The sequence below is a fragment of the Stylophora pistillata genome, chromosome 10 (assembly GCF_964205215.1).
Source record: "Stylophora pistillata chromosome 10, jaStyPist1.2, whole genome shotgun sequence".
NCBI classification, from domain to species: domain Eukaryota; kingdom Metazoa; phylum Cnidaria; class Anthozoa; order Scleractinia; family Pocilloporidae; genus Stylophora; species Stylophora pistillata.
In genome coordinates, this window is record NC_142528.1 from 2,174,476 (window position 1) to 2,194,364 (window position 19,889).

At 39.0% G+C, this 19,889-nt stretch overlaps 1 protein-coding gene and 1 pseudogene across 1 annotated transcript in view; one reads left to right on the forward strand and one right to left on the reverse strand.

Annotated features, from left to right (window-relative positions):
• The window catches only part of LOC148721312 (QRFP-like peptide receptor), a 107,658-nt pseudogene that overhangs the window by 62,813 nt on the left and 24,956 nt on the right, over positions 1 to 19,889 (reverse strand).
• Positions 7,648 to 19,889, forward strand: part of LOC148721315 (uncharacterized) — a 34,223-nt gene continuing 21,981 nt past the window's right edge. The window contains exons 1-3 of the mRNA XM_088735903.1: positions 7,648 to 7,711; positions 15,229 to 15,540; positions 16,101 to 16,250. Coding sequence (XP_088592029.1) covers positions 7,648 to 7,711; positions 15,229 to 15,540; positions 16,101 to 16,250 — 526 coding nt within the window. The remainder of the gene's footprint in view (positions 7,712 to 15,228; positions 15,541 to 16,100; positions 16,251 to 19,889) is intronic.

A 19,889-nucleotide genomic window follows, 5' to 3' on the forward strand; every position in this document is an offset into this window, starting at 1 on the left:
TGGAGAAATCCGCACTTACTGGTTTTGTTATTATAGTAAATATTTTGATACAGGGCGTCCACCAAGTCTCGGAGGATCTTATAGTCCAGATTTCATTATGGCTTTTGATGGGCAACTAAGAGCCTTCGAGCATAGTTAGTAGAGGGGACTCTACTAACTATGCTTCGAGATATGGTCTTGATTCCTAGAAAGAAATTATTTCGAAACCTTACTGTAAAAGGTGAACGGGAGGAAGTAACTCACTTAAGAAGTTTCTGTATGTTATACTTACTTTTTTTGGTCTGCGCTGTACTTTTTAAAATCCTTTATTATCGTCAGCAAAACCTTCCTCATCAGTGCCAGTCCCGCTCCGAGGCTTGACTATCACCATAGGACTCGTGCAACGCATTACTCCCTTGATCTTCTTTCTGAACTGATGGTTTAGGAGGGAATAAACAAAGGGGTTCACAGCTGAATTGAACCAACACCATCATGTGAACGGTGGCTATGTGGACGAAGCTGATTTTCAGATTCGTGAGAAATCTTAAGACGTATTCTACTGACTCTGCTCCCAAAAAACTGGAGATATGACATTGATTGTTATGACCATCAACGTGATGCGTTTCCTCACCTTCAACACACTCTGTGAATAGTATGAGAAAAATTTCAGCTGAGAAGCTTTCCTGTGCAACTGTCAATAGCCATCTTAATCCTTATCAGCCAATAAGGTTTTTTTTCTCTGTTAATTGCAAGGACGATAACTGTATCAATAGGCTTGTCATTCAGGTTCTTCGAGCGTTTGTGCCGAATTATGAAAACTCAGCTAATTTTGTTTTCCTTGAAAACCATCTTATGATGATAAAAGAGGCCTAAGCTAAGCTTGAGATAGAATAAATATATGAAGTTCATATATTTTGAACTGCGGTATTTGATACGTATGATGCACGATCCTCGCAGTAGATAGCGCTATTTATGCAATAGCGAAAATCAGACCTGAAAAACATCAGGCCTGTACGGAATTAGAGTTAACAAGCTAACTGCTCCCAGTTGGCTTGTTAGCTCAATTGGTAGAGCGCTGCACTAGTATCGCAGAGGTCAGTGGTTCGAGTCCCGTACAGGCCTGATGTTTTTCAGGTCTGATTTTCGCTATTGCATAAATAGCGCTATCTACTGCGAGGATCGTGCATCATACGTAAGCTAAGCTTATTGGTTTGACTATTCCAAATATAACTTGCGGTAATTAGGAACTCACTCGTTGTTGATAGTTTAGATGGTTGCCATCATCAGCTTTGTACCATAGTGTGTACACTACTTTAGAGTATAACAAAATCATTATGCCAACAGCAACCACGACTAGGACCAACCAGGATAAGCAATAAGCTGTGATCATCCACCCTTTAGCCTAGGTTTGCACACAGTGTTTTTTCTTGTCATCAAAGGTACGGGCAAGATATTTTGGTAGGTTGAGAATTACTGAGAACACCCAGGAACTAAGGATGATCACCTAAAAGGAGGATTGGAAGTATTTCAATCCTTAATTTCAAAGGGAATGCTGTCATCCCAGTTATTTTTATTCATTGATTTATTTAATTTACATCTCCACAGCGGTCATGAATACTCATAGAATCAAATTCCGACCTCTTCTACTCCTTGAATCAATTTGTTTTCTTTCAAATGAAGAAATGAAGTATCCCTCGTTTGTATCATTCTGCGAAATTTTTAACAAATGGTAAACACCACAGCGTACACTATTGAGTTATGGATGCACGCGGGAGGTTGCTAAGCACGAAAGAAGCGTAAGAGTCGCTCGAGGCGATAGCCGAGAGCGACTCTAGCTTCTTGAGTGCTTAGCAAACCTCCCAAGTGCATCCATAACTCAATAGTGTACGCTGTGGTGTTTACCATTTGTTTTATAACATAAAATTGATACATTGTAGCTAAAGAGTTCCCTTTTATTTAACAAATCTTACGTGAGCAGAAAATACAAGCGCGAGCGGAAAAATAGTCTTTGCATTTGCTCACGTCAGCAGGGTACACCCATAGGCAAATGGGGGACGCTGAATTGACCAATCAGAGCGCGCGCTTTACTTTGGTTATGTTATAATTAATGATCTAGTCCAATGTATATATGAACGTAAATGTGTAAGGAATGTCCGTGAGTCCCAGTGTACTAAGGTACGTAGTCCAGATGTAACCCCATTTGAGTTCACGAATGAAAAAGATTTTAAATAAACAAATATCTCTTGATTTCGATTCACTTTTAGTAACAACTGTAAGCTCATCAAGTATAATATAAATTGCACATTAGAACAGACAAACATGCTGGTAGAACATAACCACTCATAATTTATCCTGAATAGCCTGCGAGAGAGGGCAGTCAGCCCGTTCACTTGTTAGGTCGACGGGTAATGCTTTGACTCACCTCAAGCATACGGAGGGTCAGTTTTTTATTTGGATCCAGTGGATAAAGCATAGTATAATATCGTGCAACAGCAATCGCCACCAAAGTAACAACTGAGGTAATTCCAGGAAGCCAAGCCAGATTCCCACCTGTCACCAACTTGCAAAGAACTGAGCCTGCATTTCCAACCGGGTGAGTTATATTGAAGCTAAGGACAATCCTTGGTGTGATGAGTATTGCAAACAGGATATCGGAAATAGCTAGGTTCACCAGTAAATAATTTATCAGAATCCTTTGGAATCAAAGAGCGAACTCAAAAAGGTCAAAATGGTTATTAAGAAGATATTAAGTAAGATAATCATCATTTTTTCGAAACAACTTTATGTTTAAAAGACTGATTCTAAATTACGAGTAAACGAACTTATTTAAGTTCAAGTTCATTAAATTTCAACTAGTGGGTGTTTAGAACTAAACGCGAGACTGGTAGCCCTAAGATGCTATTTAATCATTCTCTTAATCATGACAATATGGAGTTATCTCTACAATGGAGGACGGTAGACAAGCGAGGGTCCTAGTCTCGTTACACGTACGATTTTTAGAGAAATTCACACGTCGCGTATAGTGAGGTATTGGATACAGTCCAATCGCAGAATAATACAAGCATCTGCTATAGTTACTCATTAACTCAGCCCTGATCACGTGCTCTCGTTTCTTATTCTGTGATTCACTTTTAGATGACCTTCGACTTTAAAAGCCGCATTTGCCATTAGTCTACAGGAAGACTTCGGATGTTGTCCTTCAATAAATCGCACAGCCTTTAGAAATGCGCAAAATACAGTAAATTTGACTGTCAACAACTTATCTTATATCACATTGTTTACAAGTTCAGTCTATACTGTACTTGTAAAAATATTTTAGCAAGAGAACTTTTCGCTAGAAAAGTCGCTGCTTGATGTAATGCCTGCGAATGCAACGATTATGTTATTCCAAAAGCTGCTGCATGCAGTTAGGGCTACGTCCGTTAACACAAATATATTGAATTCCGAATACAAGGATAACAAATAATTAGCTTATATCTATCCTTGCTTAATTGATTTGCCAGCTACTAGATTTTTTCGTTAAGTGATATTTTTTTTCTAGCTATGCATTTTGATTTATGTTCTTTTCGACTGTGAAATTGCAACATTTCAGTACTTACAGGTTCTAATGTACTTTACAGATAATGTTGATGCTCTAGGACTGCTCAAATTTTGCTCCTTAAATGAAATGATAGCTTTCTTTCAGATCATAAAAGGGATTAAACACTTGACTGGGCTCACAAGATTTTCAATTTGGCCTGACGATGATCCATAGATGCTGTAAACAACAACAAGATTCCTCGCTTAGCGATCTTTCTCTGAAGCGAAAGATTAACCAACGTAATGGCTCCTGAGTCATGTGTGAGGGCCTGGATTGGGGGGGGGGTACAAATGTCAGTTGTCAGTTAAAATGTCGGCCATTTGTCAGCTGTCAGTTAAATGACTGTTAATAATTAACTTGGCGAGTTTATTATTACTTTCCGACCCTATTTTTGGCCTAAAACTGCACATAGCATAAATTCAAAAATTAAGTCGAAAATTGATAAAGTAAGAGCTCCTTTTTCTCAATTCTGAAATAAAGTAATTCCAAGATATCCTAAGTGACTTTCAGTCTTTGTTTGAAGGGTGTTTAAGTTAAATTATCACCCTTCTGCACTCAAACTTCTGTACGCCTGTGTGCAAAATTGAAACATTTCTTTTCAACCGTCTTAGCCGGTCAAAATGTTAGAAAGAAGATCTTCAGAAGGAAAACAAACTTTTGAAGAGTCCTCAAGCACAATGCTATGTTTTTATGTTTTGTTTTATAATGTGTCGATTGCGATTGACTCCAATGAAATAATCTGGCGGAAAGGAATGTTCCTTTGTCTACTTTCCAAGTAGGTTATTAGAGATATCTACTGTAAGCATATTTTTAGAAATCCAAGCGAAAATGGGCGCGAATTGGTCGTCTTCTGAGTCCGTCTACATATGTTTGCACCTCAGCAACTTCCACTTCAACGATACAGTCGGTTCGTTTGTCGCTGCTGAGCCCTACTGGCTGAAAATCGTTCCCCAACCCGGCTAACAAGTCCACTTTGGTGGAATCTTGTTGCTTCGTGTAGACGGCCGGTGGTAAAGCCCCTTCCTTGTCCTTCGTAGTTTCCACCCGAAGTGTCCTTTGCCTCTGGCGAGGGACGTTACTTCTCCGCAAATTCTTTCATAACACTTTCAGTCTCGGGGTTGATTTCTTCTGAAGGCATAGGTCGCATAAAATCGACATTTGCAAACTCCGTCGTCTGAGGGACAGGATAGTGGGATTTTTTTGGCTGCTCATTTTGTTACTCTCTTCAGCAACTCCTTGGTAATTATCCCAAAGTCTTGAGAACAATGCGGTGAAAGTCTCATGCTTAAATAGGAAATTGCCTGTTGATTCTCCACAGCTGTTGTGAGCAACGTGCACAATTCCATGTCTTCGAGATTATCGTTGCTAATTGAGACTATGCTGTTGTGCAGGCGGCGTATTCCTTGGAGAAGTTCGAGTGAGACTCGAGTTTTATTAGACAAAGTTTATTTAGGGTCATTGGTTGCTGTGGTTTCCTTTATACTATACCTTTGTTTCACCTCAGAAACGGTCTTTGCGATGTTGTCATTTACATACGATACTTTGTCTGCGGTATCTTGAAGAGGCATGTGTGCTTTCTCTATGCTTTGGGTTCTGAGACCAAAACTGTTTTAGAAACTTCCAAGGACTGTATGAGCGACACAGTACCAGTGAGTCCCGATGCTAGTTTAAAGCAACCTGTAGCAACATTCGATACGAATAAAATCTTCTCCACAGAACAGATGCCACGAACTTGCGTATAAGAACACGTTTCATCCGTTCCATCACTTGCTGTTTTCTGACTAGAGCCCGTCAAGGTTTTAACGCTTTTCTCAGAAGGACAGAGTCTCCTGAGTCAATGAACACTATCCTAGCCTGTCTTCAAATTCAAAGTATTTTGATTTCTTAATAAGCTTAAGACCTCGAGTTGTTCTTTAGAAGTAGTTCAACTTCTAAGCTTGAGGAAATTCGAGCCATGTGGTAAAGTTCAACATCAAAATCTCCTAGGCCATATTTGCTGGACAATTCTGTTAGACCAGGGATCTGGCGTACTCCTAGTGATATGTAGTTCCAGTTTTTAGGATATTTAGGGCGATCCGGTCTTTTGTAAGCTATCAGTAAAAGCCCACCACAAATGTCAGTCGTCAGTTAGATTTTCAGCGATTTGTCAGTTGTCAGTTAAAATTTTGGCCATTTGTCAGTTGTCAGTTAACCCCATCCAGACTCTCATGTGTCGTCTGCTGTTTAAAAACCGAAAGCTTAGTCTCATTGGCAACACTTTCCTCTGTTCCAGTTTCAGCCCGAGGCCTGGGTTTTATCACAGAACTCGTGCAGCACATCACTCCCCTGCTCTTTTGTCTAAACTGATGGTTCAGGAGAGCATACACGAAGGGGTTGACAGCTGAATTAAGCAACACCATCATGTCAACGATAGTGATATGGACAAACGTGATGTTGAGAGTCGCTAGGAATCTTAACACGTATTCAACTGACTCTGCTCCCCAGCAAATTGCAAATATGACACTGACTGTCATGATCATCAAAGTGGAGCGTTTTCGTAGAAAGAAAGAGAAAGTAGTGTCAGCTCAAAAGCTATGGCCAATATGATTGTGACGATCAAGACTTTTTTTTAACTTTTCCGTTCACGGCTGTCCCTATAACAGGCAGTTTGTCCCTCGATTAACTTTTCATACCATTCCCATGCAGTAGGAGAGGATGTGCCAATAAGAATTTTGCCTGAAATTAATAAAAGACCCGAAGGCAGTCTAAAAAAGATTTGCAAAAGTTTCATTAAAGCAACCTAAGGAACTTGGGACATAATTTCTTTCCGTGGATTTTCATCAACTTACAGTAAAGGAACCTGACTGTATGACAAGGGGCTACTTTCTGTTTCTATTTGCTTTGTTTTATCAAATCAACCAGGATGCCTTTCCTCGAAAAAAATGGAATTTCTGGCGTTTGAGTGCCAACGAATAAGCCGGAAATTAAATATTTCTGCGGCACGAGAGGAACAGGGCAAGGTCCTGGGTCCTTGAGTATAGATGTATTATGGGTATAGTGATAAGAGTATTAAAACTTGTGATTACACGTGGGCAATCATTCTAGACCTACACCTTCTCAGCTATTGCTAAGTTTATTTATTTATTTATTTTTTGTAAGTATGCATATAGCCTAGTAGGAAGGTTACGTGAGCTTGTGCCTAGTTCCTACCCAGATTTCCTGTCTCTTTTTCCCTACGGGGTATTTTACAGCAGTTTTTTCTGGCCACCGTTCTAACCACGATGTTTTTTAGTGGTTGCTAAGCTCTCGGTATGTCTTTTTGTCGTGTGCTTTGATAACGATTACTGAAAATGCAATGTTTTTGAGTATGTGTTCCTTCATTATTGTACGCTGGTGCTCGGCCGAAACATGCAAAATAAACCTAATGGTTCACTACATTAGTGTCTGTTAAGAAGTGTAGCTGAAATAAACCGCTTCTTTGTAGTTTAACCTTAAAAGGTTTAATTTACAGTTGTTGACGTAAATGTAATTTTTGTACATAATGCATTCTTTTCCCATATGGGGAGTTTTTCTAACCATTTTCCACTGCATTATCGCAGTAGGGTAGGACTAGAACGGAACATATGCGATCCATGCCAGTAGTCCACCCAATAAATCCCACCCATCCCACCCCAGGGGAGGACATCCATCACGCAGTAATCTCGTGCGCGGTCATCATTACTGATATCTGTAAAATGCGCCAACTTAAAAACCAGAAATGTGATGTGGCGGCTCGTTTACTGATTCCTGTCATGTATCGCTTAGAGGGTTATTTGGATTACTTAAGCCAAACTAGGAAAACACAAAGAGGACATCTTCCTCTACAAATTGAAATAAAAGGCCATTAATACACATTATGAATAATCGAGTTTCACCAACCAACTGCATCCCAGTGGAACTAATTTATGATCAATTCTGACAACCACTGAAAGCCTTACATCATAAATTAAATAAATAGGGTCGCGTATTTGAACGTAGATTAAACTTCAGCTGTCCTAATTTATAATTATCTGAGGTGCTACTCAAATTAGAAAACCTTACTGTGGTGGTTCGAATTATAACGGGAGAACATGGTACATGTATTCTACTGCTTCGTTTTCGCCGTTTTAGCTTCCCTAATACCAGAAGGACAAGGTGAGATTCTCCTTCTAGGAGCTGTTTCCTTGCTCACGTCTAATTACTATTCCAAAGTTTGCGAAAGCATTATTTTCCTTTTTTTTCTATCTTTATTTACACAGCTAAGCCTTGAAATATTCAAGCGAACTTATTCTACTAGTATTGGATATATGAATTATTTAATCTAAAAATGTTTTCCCTTGGACTGCAATAAGATAAGCTCGTACAGATTTTGTTAGATGTTCACATATTTTGAAGTTATTTTACGACACATGTTATGGAAATGAGAAGACTACAAAGGATATAATGTAAGGGTAATATGGCTTTTAGCAACCAAAAGAGGAAAAACATTTTCTGTTTCTACAACGGTATCCAAAAACCCCATTTTCGACTTTTGGATCCCGCTCGATGGCTCAATAATGCCCAACGGGGACGATCCTCAAAATAGCCTCTTCTGAAGCAAAATGTAACTAGTTTGGAAATTTTAGAAATAAGACACTGGCTGATAATTTTGGACAATACAGCCTGTAGCTGGAAAATACTAAACTTTCACTTTTCCATTAAAAGTAAAATAACAAGGGATTTGAAAATAATATGATAACGAATTGAATTAGGAAACGGAACTCTGTTGTTTCTGCTGTCATCCTGATAAAGAATAGTCAATAGGCAGCTGTCAGTACTTGGTATGTAAGGTAAGCAAAGTGGCTCTTATTAATGAGAAAAACAGATTGTTCTGTGAGTAAGTAGGTTATATCCTGCTCGAAAATTCTCCCTTTTAACGATTTTGAGAGAAGGCAGTACTTGACAGGTGTTGAAATCTGAGCCGCCAAACCAGTTGACAAATCTGGCCGATGAAGACGCAAGCTACAAGCCATCAGTGACCATAAACTGTATCACAGAAGGAAAATTAGCGCTTTTTTCAAACTGAAATAGCATGCAAATTATTTGCGCTATCCCGATAAAAGTTTAACAAATCAGCGTGTACTCTTATCGAAAACAATTTCGTCATCTCATTGGTGAAAATGTTGTGGACCCACGAGGCTCAGCCCAGTGAGTCCAAACATTTTGACCACAGTAACTATGATGATGACTATTGACATGTGATTCGAAAAAGACGATAGCTTTTTTAGTGAACGAATTTCTAGAGATTGTGCATACCATGAAATCAATAGGTCAGAAATGCCTTTTTCTTCTAAGTATAAAAAAAAAACAGCGATCTACGGTTTACATAACCTGTGATTAAACAAACGGAACGTTAGAATAAAAATCCAGGCCGTGATGTGTTGGTTGAAGAAAATTTCAAAATCAGGCAAAGCAAATCTCTTGAAGGCTGAATGAAGTATAAGATCTGTTCGACCGTCTGTCTATTAAGAAGAGACAGCCACAGAAGAAAGGTTTACTGTCAGCCTTAAGAATAGAAAAAGTTCGCCCTTTGATGTCGTACACGTAAAACGCGGACCTCCTTACGAATTTTGTTTTTCAGGAAAAATGCTTTGGAGATTTACTTATTTTCTTGTCTGTGTTTCGTTCACCAACCTTGCAACCTCTGAGGATCAATGCAGGACAGAAGTAAACATTCGTGGCATGGCTCTCAAAGGTTTTGTTTCCAAGAGAATGACAGTAGTAGCTCCTGATATCTGTGATATTTTATGTGAAAGGGAAGTTACCTGCCAGAGCTATAATTTCAAAAGAAAAGAACAGATCTGTGAATTAAACAACCGCATAAAGGACGCAAGAGCTGAGAATTTCCGCTCCGTAGATCCAGCGTGGTTTTATATTCGGCGCTTGAACGGAAGAGGTAAGTACTTGACCAAGCATTTTAAATGATAGTTAGACATATTTTAGTCATACTTCCCACTTTACAAACAACTAACATTTTCTGATCTTCCGCGCTTTTCGTAATATAAAAATAACTAAAAGCCCTAAACAGTGGGCTTATGAGTGAGAGGACCCCGCCTCTCAAGGTCAGGTTGATGTCTGACAGAGAGTTTAACCATTCTCAGCCAAAGAAGGACATTCAAGTGAAAGGAATTCGAACACACCTACGAATACTTTGTTTTCAGCTATTTATCCTATACCAGCTCCCTTGGGTTCGATTTCGGAGTTACCAGCTCGTTCATGCCATGAGATAAAAGCAAGCGAAAGGAAAGACATTGCAAGTAGCAACTACTGGCTGGATCCATCTGGCACTGGGAAAGCAGTTCTGGTTTATTGTGATATGTATTTGGAAGGTTAACCACATTGTTTTAAGTCACTTCTGGTTTCCTTCTTTGTTAAATTCGTCGATTCTTTAGATCAATCTTCTTCGGTGCAGCATGAATTGAAAATTTTCATCATGCACTAGTTGAGAATTCAGCGGGAACTTTGTTCTGTGGTTCCCGCTTTTCATAAAAAAGCCAAAAAGGGCAAAAAGTCGCACCAACGGACAAGCTGAAACTAAACTGAATTTTGATGAAAGTTTGAAAAACATTCTTGCTTCAATATTGCAGGCATTGTCCATTTAATTGAAAGAAAATATTAAAATTCTGTTGTGTTGTGTGGCCATGATTGTCAATTAAGTACAATGTACTGTTTCCCTGATAAAAAATACAAACATATTTCTGTGGAACAATAATCGTTACCCCCCACTTTAACAGACAAGCTGGACCGGTCTATTAAAACTGAGTAATATTTATGAATAAAGGCTGACAGTTTCTCAAGAAACTGTTTGGGGCTGCGTCGGTGGGGGTAACGAAATAATTTCAATAAATCAACAAAGTTGAAATGGTAAATTGGCCACCCTCACGATTATAAAAGCTGACGTTTCGAGCGTTAGCCCTTCGTCCGAGCGAATAGAGGAATTGTGGTTTGTGTGTGCTTTTAAAGGCAGAAAATGGAGCTACGTGATTGGTGGGAACATGGCAACGAGAAAAACACGAATAAATTAGTGGAATGAAAAGCGTTCGTTGATACCTGTGGGATTTAGACTGCCGGTTTGAAAGATGAGCTTTTGTTCAAGAGTTTACGGATTTCCGTGCTACCTAAGTGTAACTGGGAAAGACCGCAGATTGCCATATGTTGCTTGGAATGATTAGGCAAGTTAAAATGTCTAGCGACTGGTTTCGATGTGTCCTTGTCATTCCTCTCCACGTCGCGAAGGTGTTCTCGGAATCGATCACCTAGTCTTCTGCCTGTTTCGCCGATGTAAATCTTTTTGCAATAAGTGCAAGTTATGCAGTAGATTACATTGGCGGAGGTGCACGTGAAGTGATCGGTGATCTTAATGGATCGTTTGGGTCCCGATATTTTCTCAGTGTTGTGAATGAAAGGACGCATTTTGCATCGTGCACGAGCGCATTTAAAAGTGCCTGGTTGGTCATTAGTCTGAAAAGAACTTCTGACCAAAAAATTACCTACCTTTTTGTCGCGTTTGAATGAAATGAGCGGAGGCTGCGAAAAGATAGTGCTTGTCCCTGGATCGTTTTGAAGTAATTTAAAGTTTTTAAGAATGATGGATTTAACGGATTTGTTGTGAGGGTGAATGGAATGCGGTCGGAATCTTCCTTTTGTGACGTTTGTAGTGCTGAATGTCGATCAATAAGTTGGGCGCGGTGGTAACCCGCTTGAACGACAGAATCAGGGTAACCACGTTTATCGAATAACTGGCACATTGACTCTGATTTGTGGTGGAAATCAGAGTCATCGCTACATAAACGACGAAGTCTTAGAAACTGAGAGAAAGGAATGGAGTTCTTAACGTGAGATGGATGCGAAGACGAATACAACAAGTAATTATGCGAGTCTGTAGCTTTGTTATACACACTAGTGCATAAACCGTTGCCTTCAATTGAAACTTTGATGTCCCTTTCAGAGCCGGGTGAAAAGAATTGACTGCGGTTATGAATTGAGTCAGCTCCTCTCTGGTAGAGGAGGTGGCGCCGATGCAGTCGTCGATGTAGCGACCGTAGAGTTCAGGTTTGGAGCCGTTTTATTAGTGTTCGACAAAACCTACAAAAAGATTGGCATAGCTAGGTCCCATTTTGGTACCCATGGCTACACCATTGGTTTTTGTGTACCCGTGGCTACAACACTGGTTTCTTGACAAAACCTCCCGAGGGGACCAGAGGAGCTAACTGGTTTGTTTGTCGATCTGGAGATAAAAGCATCGCTAGTGAAAGATCTGTGGGAGGAATTGGGAATCGAGTGAATGGAAATGGAACTGCAACATCTCTGCTTTGATTTTCTGGAGGAATCGAGACTGGTGGTAATTTTTTGGCGGAATTATTCGCTTCGGGCGACGGACACTTTTAAAATAGGTTTCCGGCCTTTTAGCAGTTGAACACCAACATAGCGCTAACTCGCCGAAAACGCTTGAAAATGGCCTGAGACGCTAGGAATCAACAAAGAAAACAACAAGGCAATAAGGTAAGCCCATTTTATTTCAAAACAAGAAATTGTTTTCTCTCTTTTAAGGCAAATCGATAACATCCCATAAAAACCTTTATAAATATAAAACGTTGCGCAACACGGTAAGAGTCACATCCGCTTTTCCAGTAGTGAGCTTGGGCTGCCTGTGATTTACCATTTCAACTTTGTTGATATCTTGAAATTATTGAGTAATATTTGAACAACTCAAGTAGACATCTTGAAATTATTGAGTAATATTTGAACAACTCAAATAGACATTTGTTAAAATTCGCCTCAGTTCTTCTAGGTTTTCTCTTTTTCCTTTCTCCAACCTGTTCATAGTTCTGAAAATACAACGATAAGCAGCTCAATGTTGGCTGCATGATTATAAAATATGTGTTATGGACAGGAAGATTGAGGAATCATTAAAGTACTCAAGATCAAGTATTCTAGAAACATTTTAAAACTTACTCGTGACCTATCAATAGAGAGGAATAATGAACTCTTTATTAGGAAGTATTCAGCCTAAAACCTACAATGAGCCTCTAAGGCCCGGTTCAAACGTCGAACTCTGCATGTGCCGAACCTAATACCTATTTGGGTCGACCCAAATAATTAAGTTCGACAGATGATTCAGACGTCAGTTGAACCAGAGTTAATAGAGGGAACTGGTTATGAAATCCGGCGAACTTCAAACGATGGAACTCTTTGTGTTGGTTCATGGCATGTCACGTGACCGCGAAGCTGCACAAAGTGCTTCCAGTTTATTCTTTTTTTACGGATGATCTAAAAATAATCTAACTGAAATATTATCTTAAGAGGATTCGTAAGTGATGAAGTGATGCCAAGGGTCAACTGCTCCGTCCTTGGCTGCGGATCGTGCAGACGATCGAAGGGAATAGGAATTTTTAAGCTGCCTGTCGCGAAAGACGAGGCTCATCGAAAATGGCGCAACAACAAAATGAAACCGTTACGGTCAGCGGTTACTGATATGAACCCAAGAGGATTCAACATGGCGGAGTTTTCGGAAAACCGCGCGAGAAACAACTCGGAAGAATTTCTCATCGCTAATGCCATCCGTGAAGGAAGAAGAAGGCGCCTTAACATGCAAATGGCGTTAAACCACCTAGTTGCTCAGAGGAGGAGAGTTTTGAATGCTTGTTTTCTTGTTGTGTTGTTTATTTCATCACAACGAAACAACATCACTCCTGTGTCTCGCTCCTGTCGTCGGTTGAGGAGAAGCGCTGGATGGTGGGAGAATGCTCGGAACAACTATTCGGAGGCAAGATTCAGGAAAACATTTCGGATTTCTCGGTCAATACAATACAATACAATGTTCTTTACAATACAATATTCTTTATTTCAAGAGGGCAGATACATGATTAACCCAGTAAAGAGTTTTCTAACACATGGCCCTCTAATGAACCCACCCAAACCACCCCAGTGGAGGACATCCATCACACAGTAACCTCGTGCGTGGGAAATTAATGTCTCTTACCCCAACCTTGCAGGAGATGGGACCTCCACTCATTCGTCCCTATCCGAGAAGACTAGAATATCTAACCATTTCTTGATGTTATAGAAAGGCAGCAAATTCTTCTCGATTATTTTAAGATCCTGAGTGTTGGTCATGCCGGGGCTTGAACCCTCGACCTCCCGCACAACATTCCGGCGCCCTACCAATTGAGCTAACCATCATCATCCAACAATAAAATTTACGGCTGAGATTTCCGATAAGGAAACAACATTCTTGGACACCTACATCTACAAAGCGAACGATTCGAAAAAGACGCAGTCCTTGATGTGCGTACTCCTGTTAAACAAACTGAGACATTTCATTATACACATTATAGTTCCTGTCACCCTCAAGGAGTTAAAAAAGGCTTCATAAAAGGGGAGGCCCTTAGACTTCTCAGAACAAACTCCTCTCAAACAATATTCGAGGAGAAAATCGCAAATTTCAAGGCGCATTTACTGAAGAGAGGCTACCCAGAGGACCTCATTAACACAATCCTCTCAGAGGTGAATTTCAAAAACAAGAAACTAGCTCTTCAATAGAAACAGAAGACGAACCAACGAATCTTGCCTTTTGTTACACAATACCAACCATCAGTGCCAAACCTAAAGCAAATTCTCATGAGAAACTGGCATGTAATAGAAATACAACCACCACTGAGCGAAATATACAAAAGACTGCCCCTCGTATCTTACAAAAGAGGACGGTCGCTCAAAGACATACTCATGAGGGCAAAACTTTGAATAGGCTATTCTAAACACGCGCTGAGAAGTCGTGTAGGCCTGTCAACCCCATTTCACATCGAATGTAATCTTATGCGCATGGCGTATTGTACAAATATGATGCGAATGAATTTAAACCTTCCTTTTAAGATAATTTTTAATGGTAGGCCTGTCTGCTTCGTTTGTAACCTTTCAGGGTTACCGCCTGGCAGGGAAATTACACAGAAATTTCAAAATGATGACCTCTCAGCTAACTTGCAGAAGAGTAAGTAACTCCTTCATCATGGTTTAGCGGATACTGAAGTTTGCAAAGAAAAAAGAAAATAGGCCTCTTTTTCTTAATTGTCAGTTCACATACATTCATGTACAAGCTTCTGTATTCAAATTTTTTCAGCGGGTTAGTGGATTGCAAGAAGCTAATTCAGGAAGTTCATGCATTCAGTTTGCAAACAATTGTTTCGCAGTAATGAGATTAGAAACGGTTATGATTTTGGGGTAGCCTAAATGAAAGTTTAGAAAAAATAGGCACGTCTACGATGCTCTCTATGCAAGTTTTCTGTCTCTGCAATGATGTCCATGAACATTTTCGGCTTTTCCATGCCGCACAATGGACAAGACGACTATTGGTAGACCTTTGTTTTTGAAAAAAACGCCGAAAGGCTTGTTGGAACTTAACTGAAATGGCTCTTCCTGACACAGCCTTTCTAAAGTTTCGCAATAAAATGTTAAATTCTCATGGGACCAATGGCCATTTACCTGACGTTGATGGCAGCAAGTCTCATGCATTCAGTAGTTTTAATTTGGCACCACTGAAGAGATCACATGCCAGTTACATGCACTGTTCTTAGTCAGCCTTAAGATAAAAGTTCGTTAGTTGATACCCAGACCTATCTATGATTTCCGTTTTTCAGGAATAATGTTGTGGAGATTTTGTTATTTTCTTGTCTGTGTTATGTTCGTCAACCTTGTGACCGCTGAGGATCAATGCAGGACAGAAATTAATATTCGTGGCATGGCTCTCAGAGGTTTCATTTTCAATAAAATGGCGGTGGTAGCTCCTCATATCTGTGATATCTTATGTGAAAGGGAAATTACCTGCCAGAGCTATAATTTCAACAGAAAAGAACAGATCTGTGAATTAAACAACCGCACAAAGGACGCAAGACCTGAGAATTTCCGTTCATACCCAGCGTGGTTTTATATTCGCCGTTTGAACGGAAGAGGTATGTACTAAGCTAACCACCTTGTCGAATAATAATCATGGATATCTTTAACACAAGCAAAGATTACGATAATTTTCTTATGCAAACAATGTCAAACAGACGTTTTCTAGAAAGAGTATGCATGTGTATATAATTAGGATTCCAATAACGATATTTTAATATTGAAATAGAAAAATATTTTTGAACATAAGCTCGACGGCTGCTTACAGTCCACCTTTTCCGATCTCTTATGGTATTATATAAAGAATATATAACTCTATAATTTTTCTAGAGAGAGACAAAGACAACTTGTGTGTGTGTGTAAAACGAGAAATTATTGGTTTATTTACCTTTTAAAGTGTTACAAGAAGCTAATCTAGTAAAGCTTATGAGAGAGGGTACCTACCTATCCATGGGGGTAGGGGGACAGCTTAACCGAGCTTTTAAGCTTTGACAACCGAAGGAGGACATACAAGTGAGTGGGATTCAAAAGTCATATTTTTGTGCAATTAGTTCTTATTCCTCTTTCGATGAACGCAATTTAACATACCTTATGTTTTCCAACATTTTTACCCATTCAGCTCCCTTGGGTTCGATTCCGGAGTTACCAGCACGTTCATGCCGTGAAATAAAAGCAAGCGAAGGGAAAGCCACCGGAAGCAACAAATACTGGCTGGATCCATCTAGCACTGGGAAGGCAGTTCTGGTTTACTGTGATATGTACTTGGAAGGTAAATCATAGTTAAGCCACTGCTTGCGTTGTCTTTTATTTTTATAGTATCCTTGGTAGCTTCAATACATAAAAACTCGTGAATAACTATGCATTGCACAGTTTCCGCTTTATGTTTCTGTTTCACTGAGTAAAAAGCTTCAAGGCAATTATACGCAGGAGTTTGACGATCTCAAACTGAACTAAATTTGGATAGAATTTGAAAAAAAAAATTATTTTTCCAATATTGCTGGTAAACACGGTCTATTTTGCTGGGAGACAATTAATTCTTGTTTTATGGCAGTGATTGTCAATTTAGTAGTGTGTAAGGCTATTTCTCTGCTTTATTAACATTTATGAAATCATGACTTCTTCCTTTCTCTTGAACTAACCAGATCAAGATGAATGCATCAGTGGAAACAATGCTTGTGACGTCAATGGATACTATACCAACACACCGTGGGCTCCTATCACTGTACTTGCAGAGAGGGATACATTGGCGATGGACACTCGTGTTCAGGTACATCGCCATTAATTTAGACGATATTCTTGCGAGTATCGTGATAGCTTACGCGGTTTGATAATGACTTATCATTGATTTGCTGACGGGAAATCAATGATAACTTGTATGCTACGCATGTTTTACATGCGTAGCATACAAGTTTAACACTTTCCAAGTTATTTTGCTTCTAAGTTTATCTTAAAAAATGTGAAAGGTTGAAGGGACAATTGATGAAATAAGAATAAAGTATGCATGGGAGATGTGGAGGTGAACTATGGCCTCTCTTGAGTAGAAGAAAAAATTGAAATCTCTGACGAAGAGCTTCTTTCAAACGTGATTTTTTCCCATTATGTGGGTTTTCAAACTCTCTTACTATCCAGTGTTGCAAGGGTATATAGTCTGCATTTTAACACACTATCAACAAACTGCTGTTGAGATGGAAGATAACTTCCAAGTAAGGATATTGTTTGGATTTAACCATGAAAGATTCCCATGACTAACCCACAAAGAAATCTATGATAACCAATAAGGAGAGTTAAATTTTAGATCCTGGAGGTGAGAAAGTCAATTTGACCACTTCACACTGCTGGTAATGAAATGTGCAATTGAGATGTTTTACACTCATCTCGCACTAAATCTCATTTAACAGCCATGTCATCATTTAGTTTTTGAATGCAGTGAACTCCTAATTAACATTCTTTTTAGCCACCAGGGGTGGGGGGGGGGGGGAAATTTCAAAGTCATTCCTCCCAATGATATCAATACATCATTCAACAAAAAGGTGATGGCAATAGACAAAACGATCAGTTACCGTCCGTTTTTTAACTAAAGTATAAAATATTTTCGAATAAGTTACAGGGAAAATTAAGGGAGCTAAACGGGAGATTGAAGATAACACGAAAAGTGAGAAGGCAAATTGGGGAGCAAGAAGCGTGTTTTGGGCTAATTTATTCCTTCTTAAATTTAAAATCATCTCAAATTTTAAAATTTCAAGTTGCTAGAACCGAGCTCCCCGCCACTTCTGAGTATTTAAGTTTATTCTGGAAATTATAATTGCTGTAAAAAATATGCATAGATTGGGAATAAAATTTTTAAGTTATTTGAATGTACTGAAGCTTTTTGTGAGTTCCTAAAAGAGTAGAATTTGAAAAGCTACGGCTATGTGTGGTGAAAGATAAAGCATACGACAAGATGATGATCAAAACATTTTATTTGCGTAATGGTGCCTCTCCAAGTCTTGCAACCTTCCGGAGGTCTTTGTGAGTTTAGTGATATTTAGAAAACCATCGGAATTTGTATATGACTCTTGCACAGGACTTGCAACTTCCTGTATGTCTTTGTGAGTTTAGTGAAATCTAGCAAAACATCGGGATTTGTTTGTAACTCCTTGACAGGTCTTGCAACCTCCCGCGTGTCTTTGTGACTGTAGATAAATTTTTCAAAGCATGGTGATGTTTTTTTACTCCTGCCTAGGTCGGCATGCAAACTCGGATAGCAGATTTTAGAAAAAAGCGTTGGAAAAAGTAAGAGGGAACGTTCAAATTTTCTTCGCACTCATTTAACCACTTTTAGAGTTATGTTGGTCAGGCTAAATTTAATTTTTTTTTTTTGGAATAATAGATAAATATAAAAGTAATTGTAGCACCAATGGTTAGCCGAAGATCGAAAGGACGGTTGACGGTGAAGCTTCCAGAAACCGTAAAGAGAAACTATACAAATACCTGTAAAATTAAAATTTAATGTATATTTCCCCTTGGTTGGCCTTGTAAACTTAGGAGTTTGAATTACCATGAAATCCTTGAGGGCTTATACTGCTTAATTCGTAAATAAAAATCGTAAACGCGGAGTAATCTCTATACACAAACCATGTTAGCAAAGCTTCCAAAGAAGAAAAGATTCAAACAAACTTCAAGTTGCACAAGCGAGAATTTACCAAATGTCGTTTTTACGGTATGGTACTCGAGTACCTTGTGTGTCTGAACAGGTACATGTGGCGACCGCTGAATAAAAAGGTACAACTACAATCTAACATTACTAAGCATATTTCCTGACACTTTGATCGAAAATACAAACAACTTTTAGCGCGCTGAACGCTAAGAACGGCTGCATTGGGTTCTCCAACTCAACATAACAAGGGGAAAGAGTCATAAGAAATGACCCTTGACAACCTTATAAATAAAGAAAGAATGAGGTGTATTTGAGCGCAGATTAAACTTCAGCTAGCTCAAATTGCCTGACTCGAGAAAATTATAACGGGCATTTTCTGGGAACATGCTCTTTGCATTCTACTGCTTCGTTCTCGCCGTTTTGGCTTCTCTGATACCTGCAGAAGAAAAAGTGAGATTTTCCTATAATTTTGTCCTGGTTCAAGTCTGAGTACTATTTAAAAATTTATTATTATAGATTGTTAATATCCTTATTAACATAACAAAGCCTTGAAATATTCACACAAACTTCCAGTGTTGCTAGGTATAACAAATTACTCCAATCATGACAAATAGTTTTCTCCTTTGGATGGTATGAAGTAACCTTCAAATTTTACAAAGTTGAAATGGTAAATTGGCCACCGGTAAATTGGCCACATACGGTGGCCAATTTACCATTTCAACTTTGTTGATATATCCAAATTATTTCGTTACCCACACCTACGCAGCCCTAAACAGTTTCTTTCGAAACTATCAGCCTTTATTCAAATTTTACAGTACGTTCAACATTTGCCGAATTCATTTTACAACAAATTATTTACGAGCAACAAGATGAAGAATATGGGGAACATGATTTTTGGAGTAGCAAAAAGAGAGTATACGGTAGAATGATTAATCACGTCTCTACAACGCTGTCTATGCACGTTTTAAAATTTTCGATGCCACGTGATAGCGAAATTATCACTGGAGGTCCTTTGTATCGTCAATACAAGCGAACTAACGTTTCGTGAAAAATTTTTAATTTTCAAACCCTACCTGAAGAGAAAAAATATAGAGAAAAGGAAAAGCACCAATGCTTTTAACTTTGGGCTTAAACGTGTTATTTGTATTAATACTTGGCTGTTGGTAAAATCTGAGGACTTTGTGGATTGAAACTTTGCGTCTGGAGAAAAGAAACTAAGCTTGGAACACAATTTTACTTCACATACATACATACATACATACATACATACAT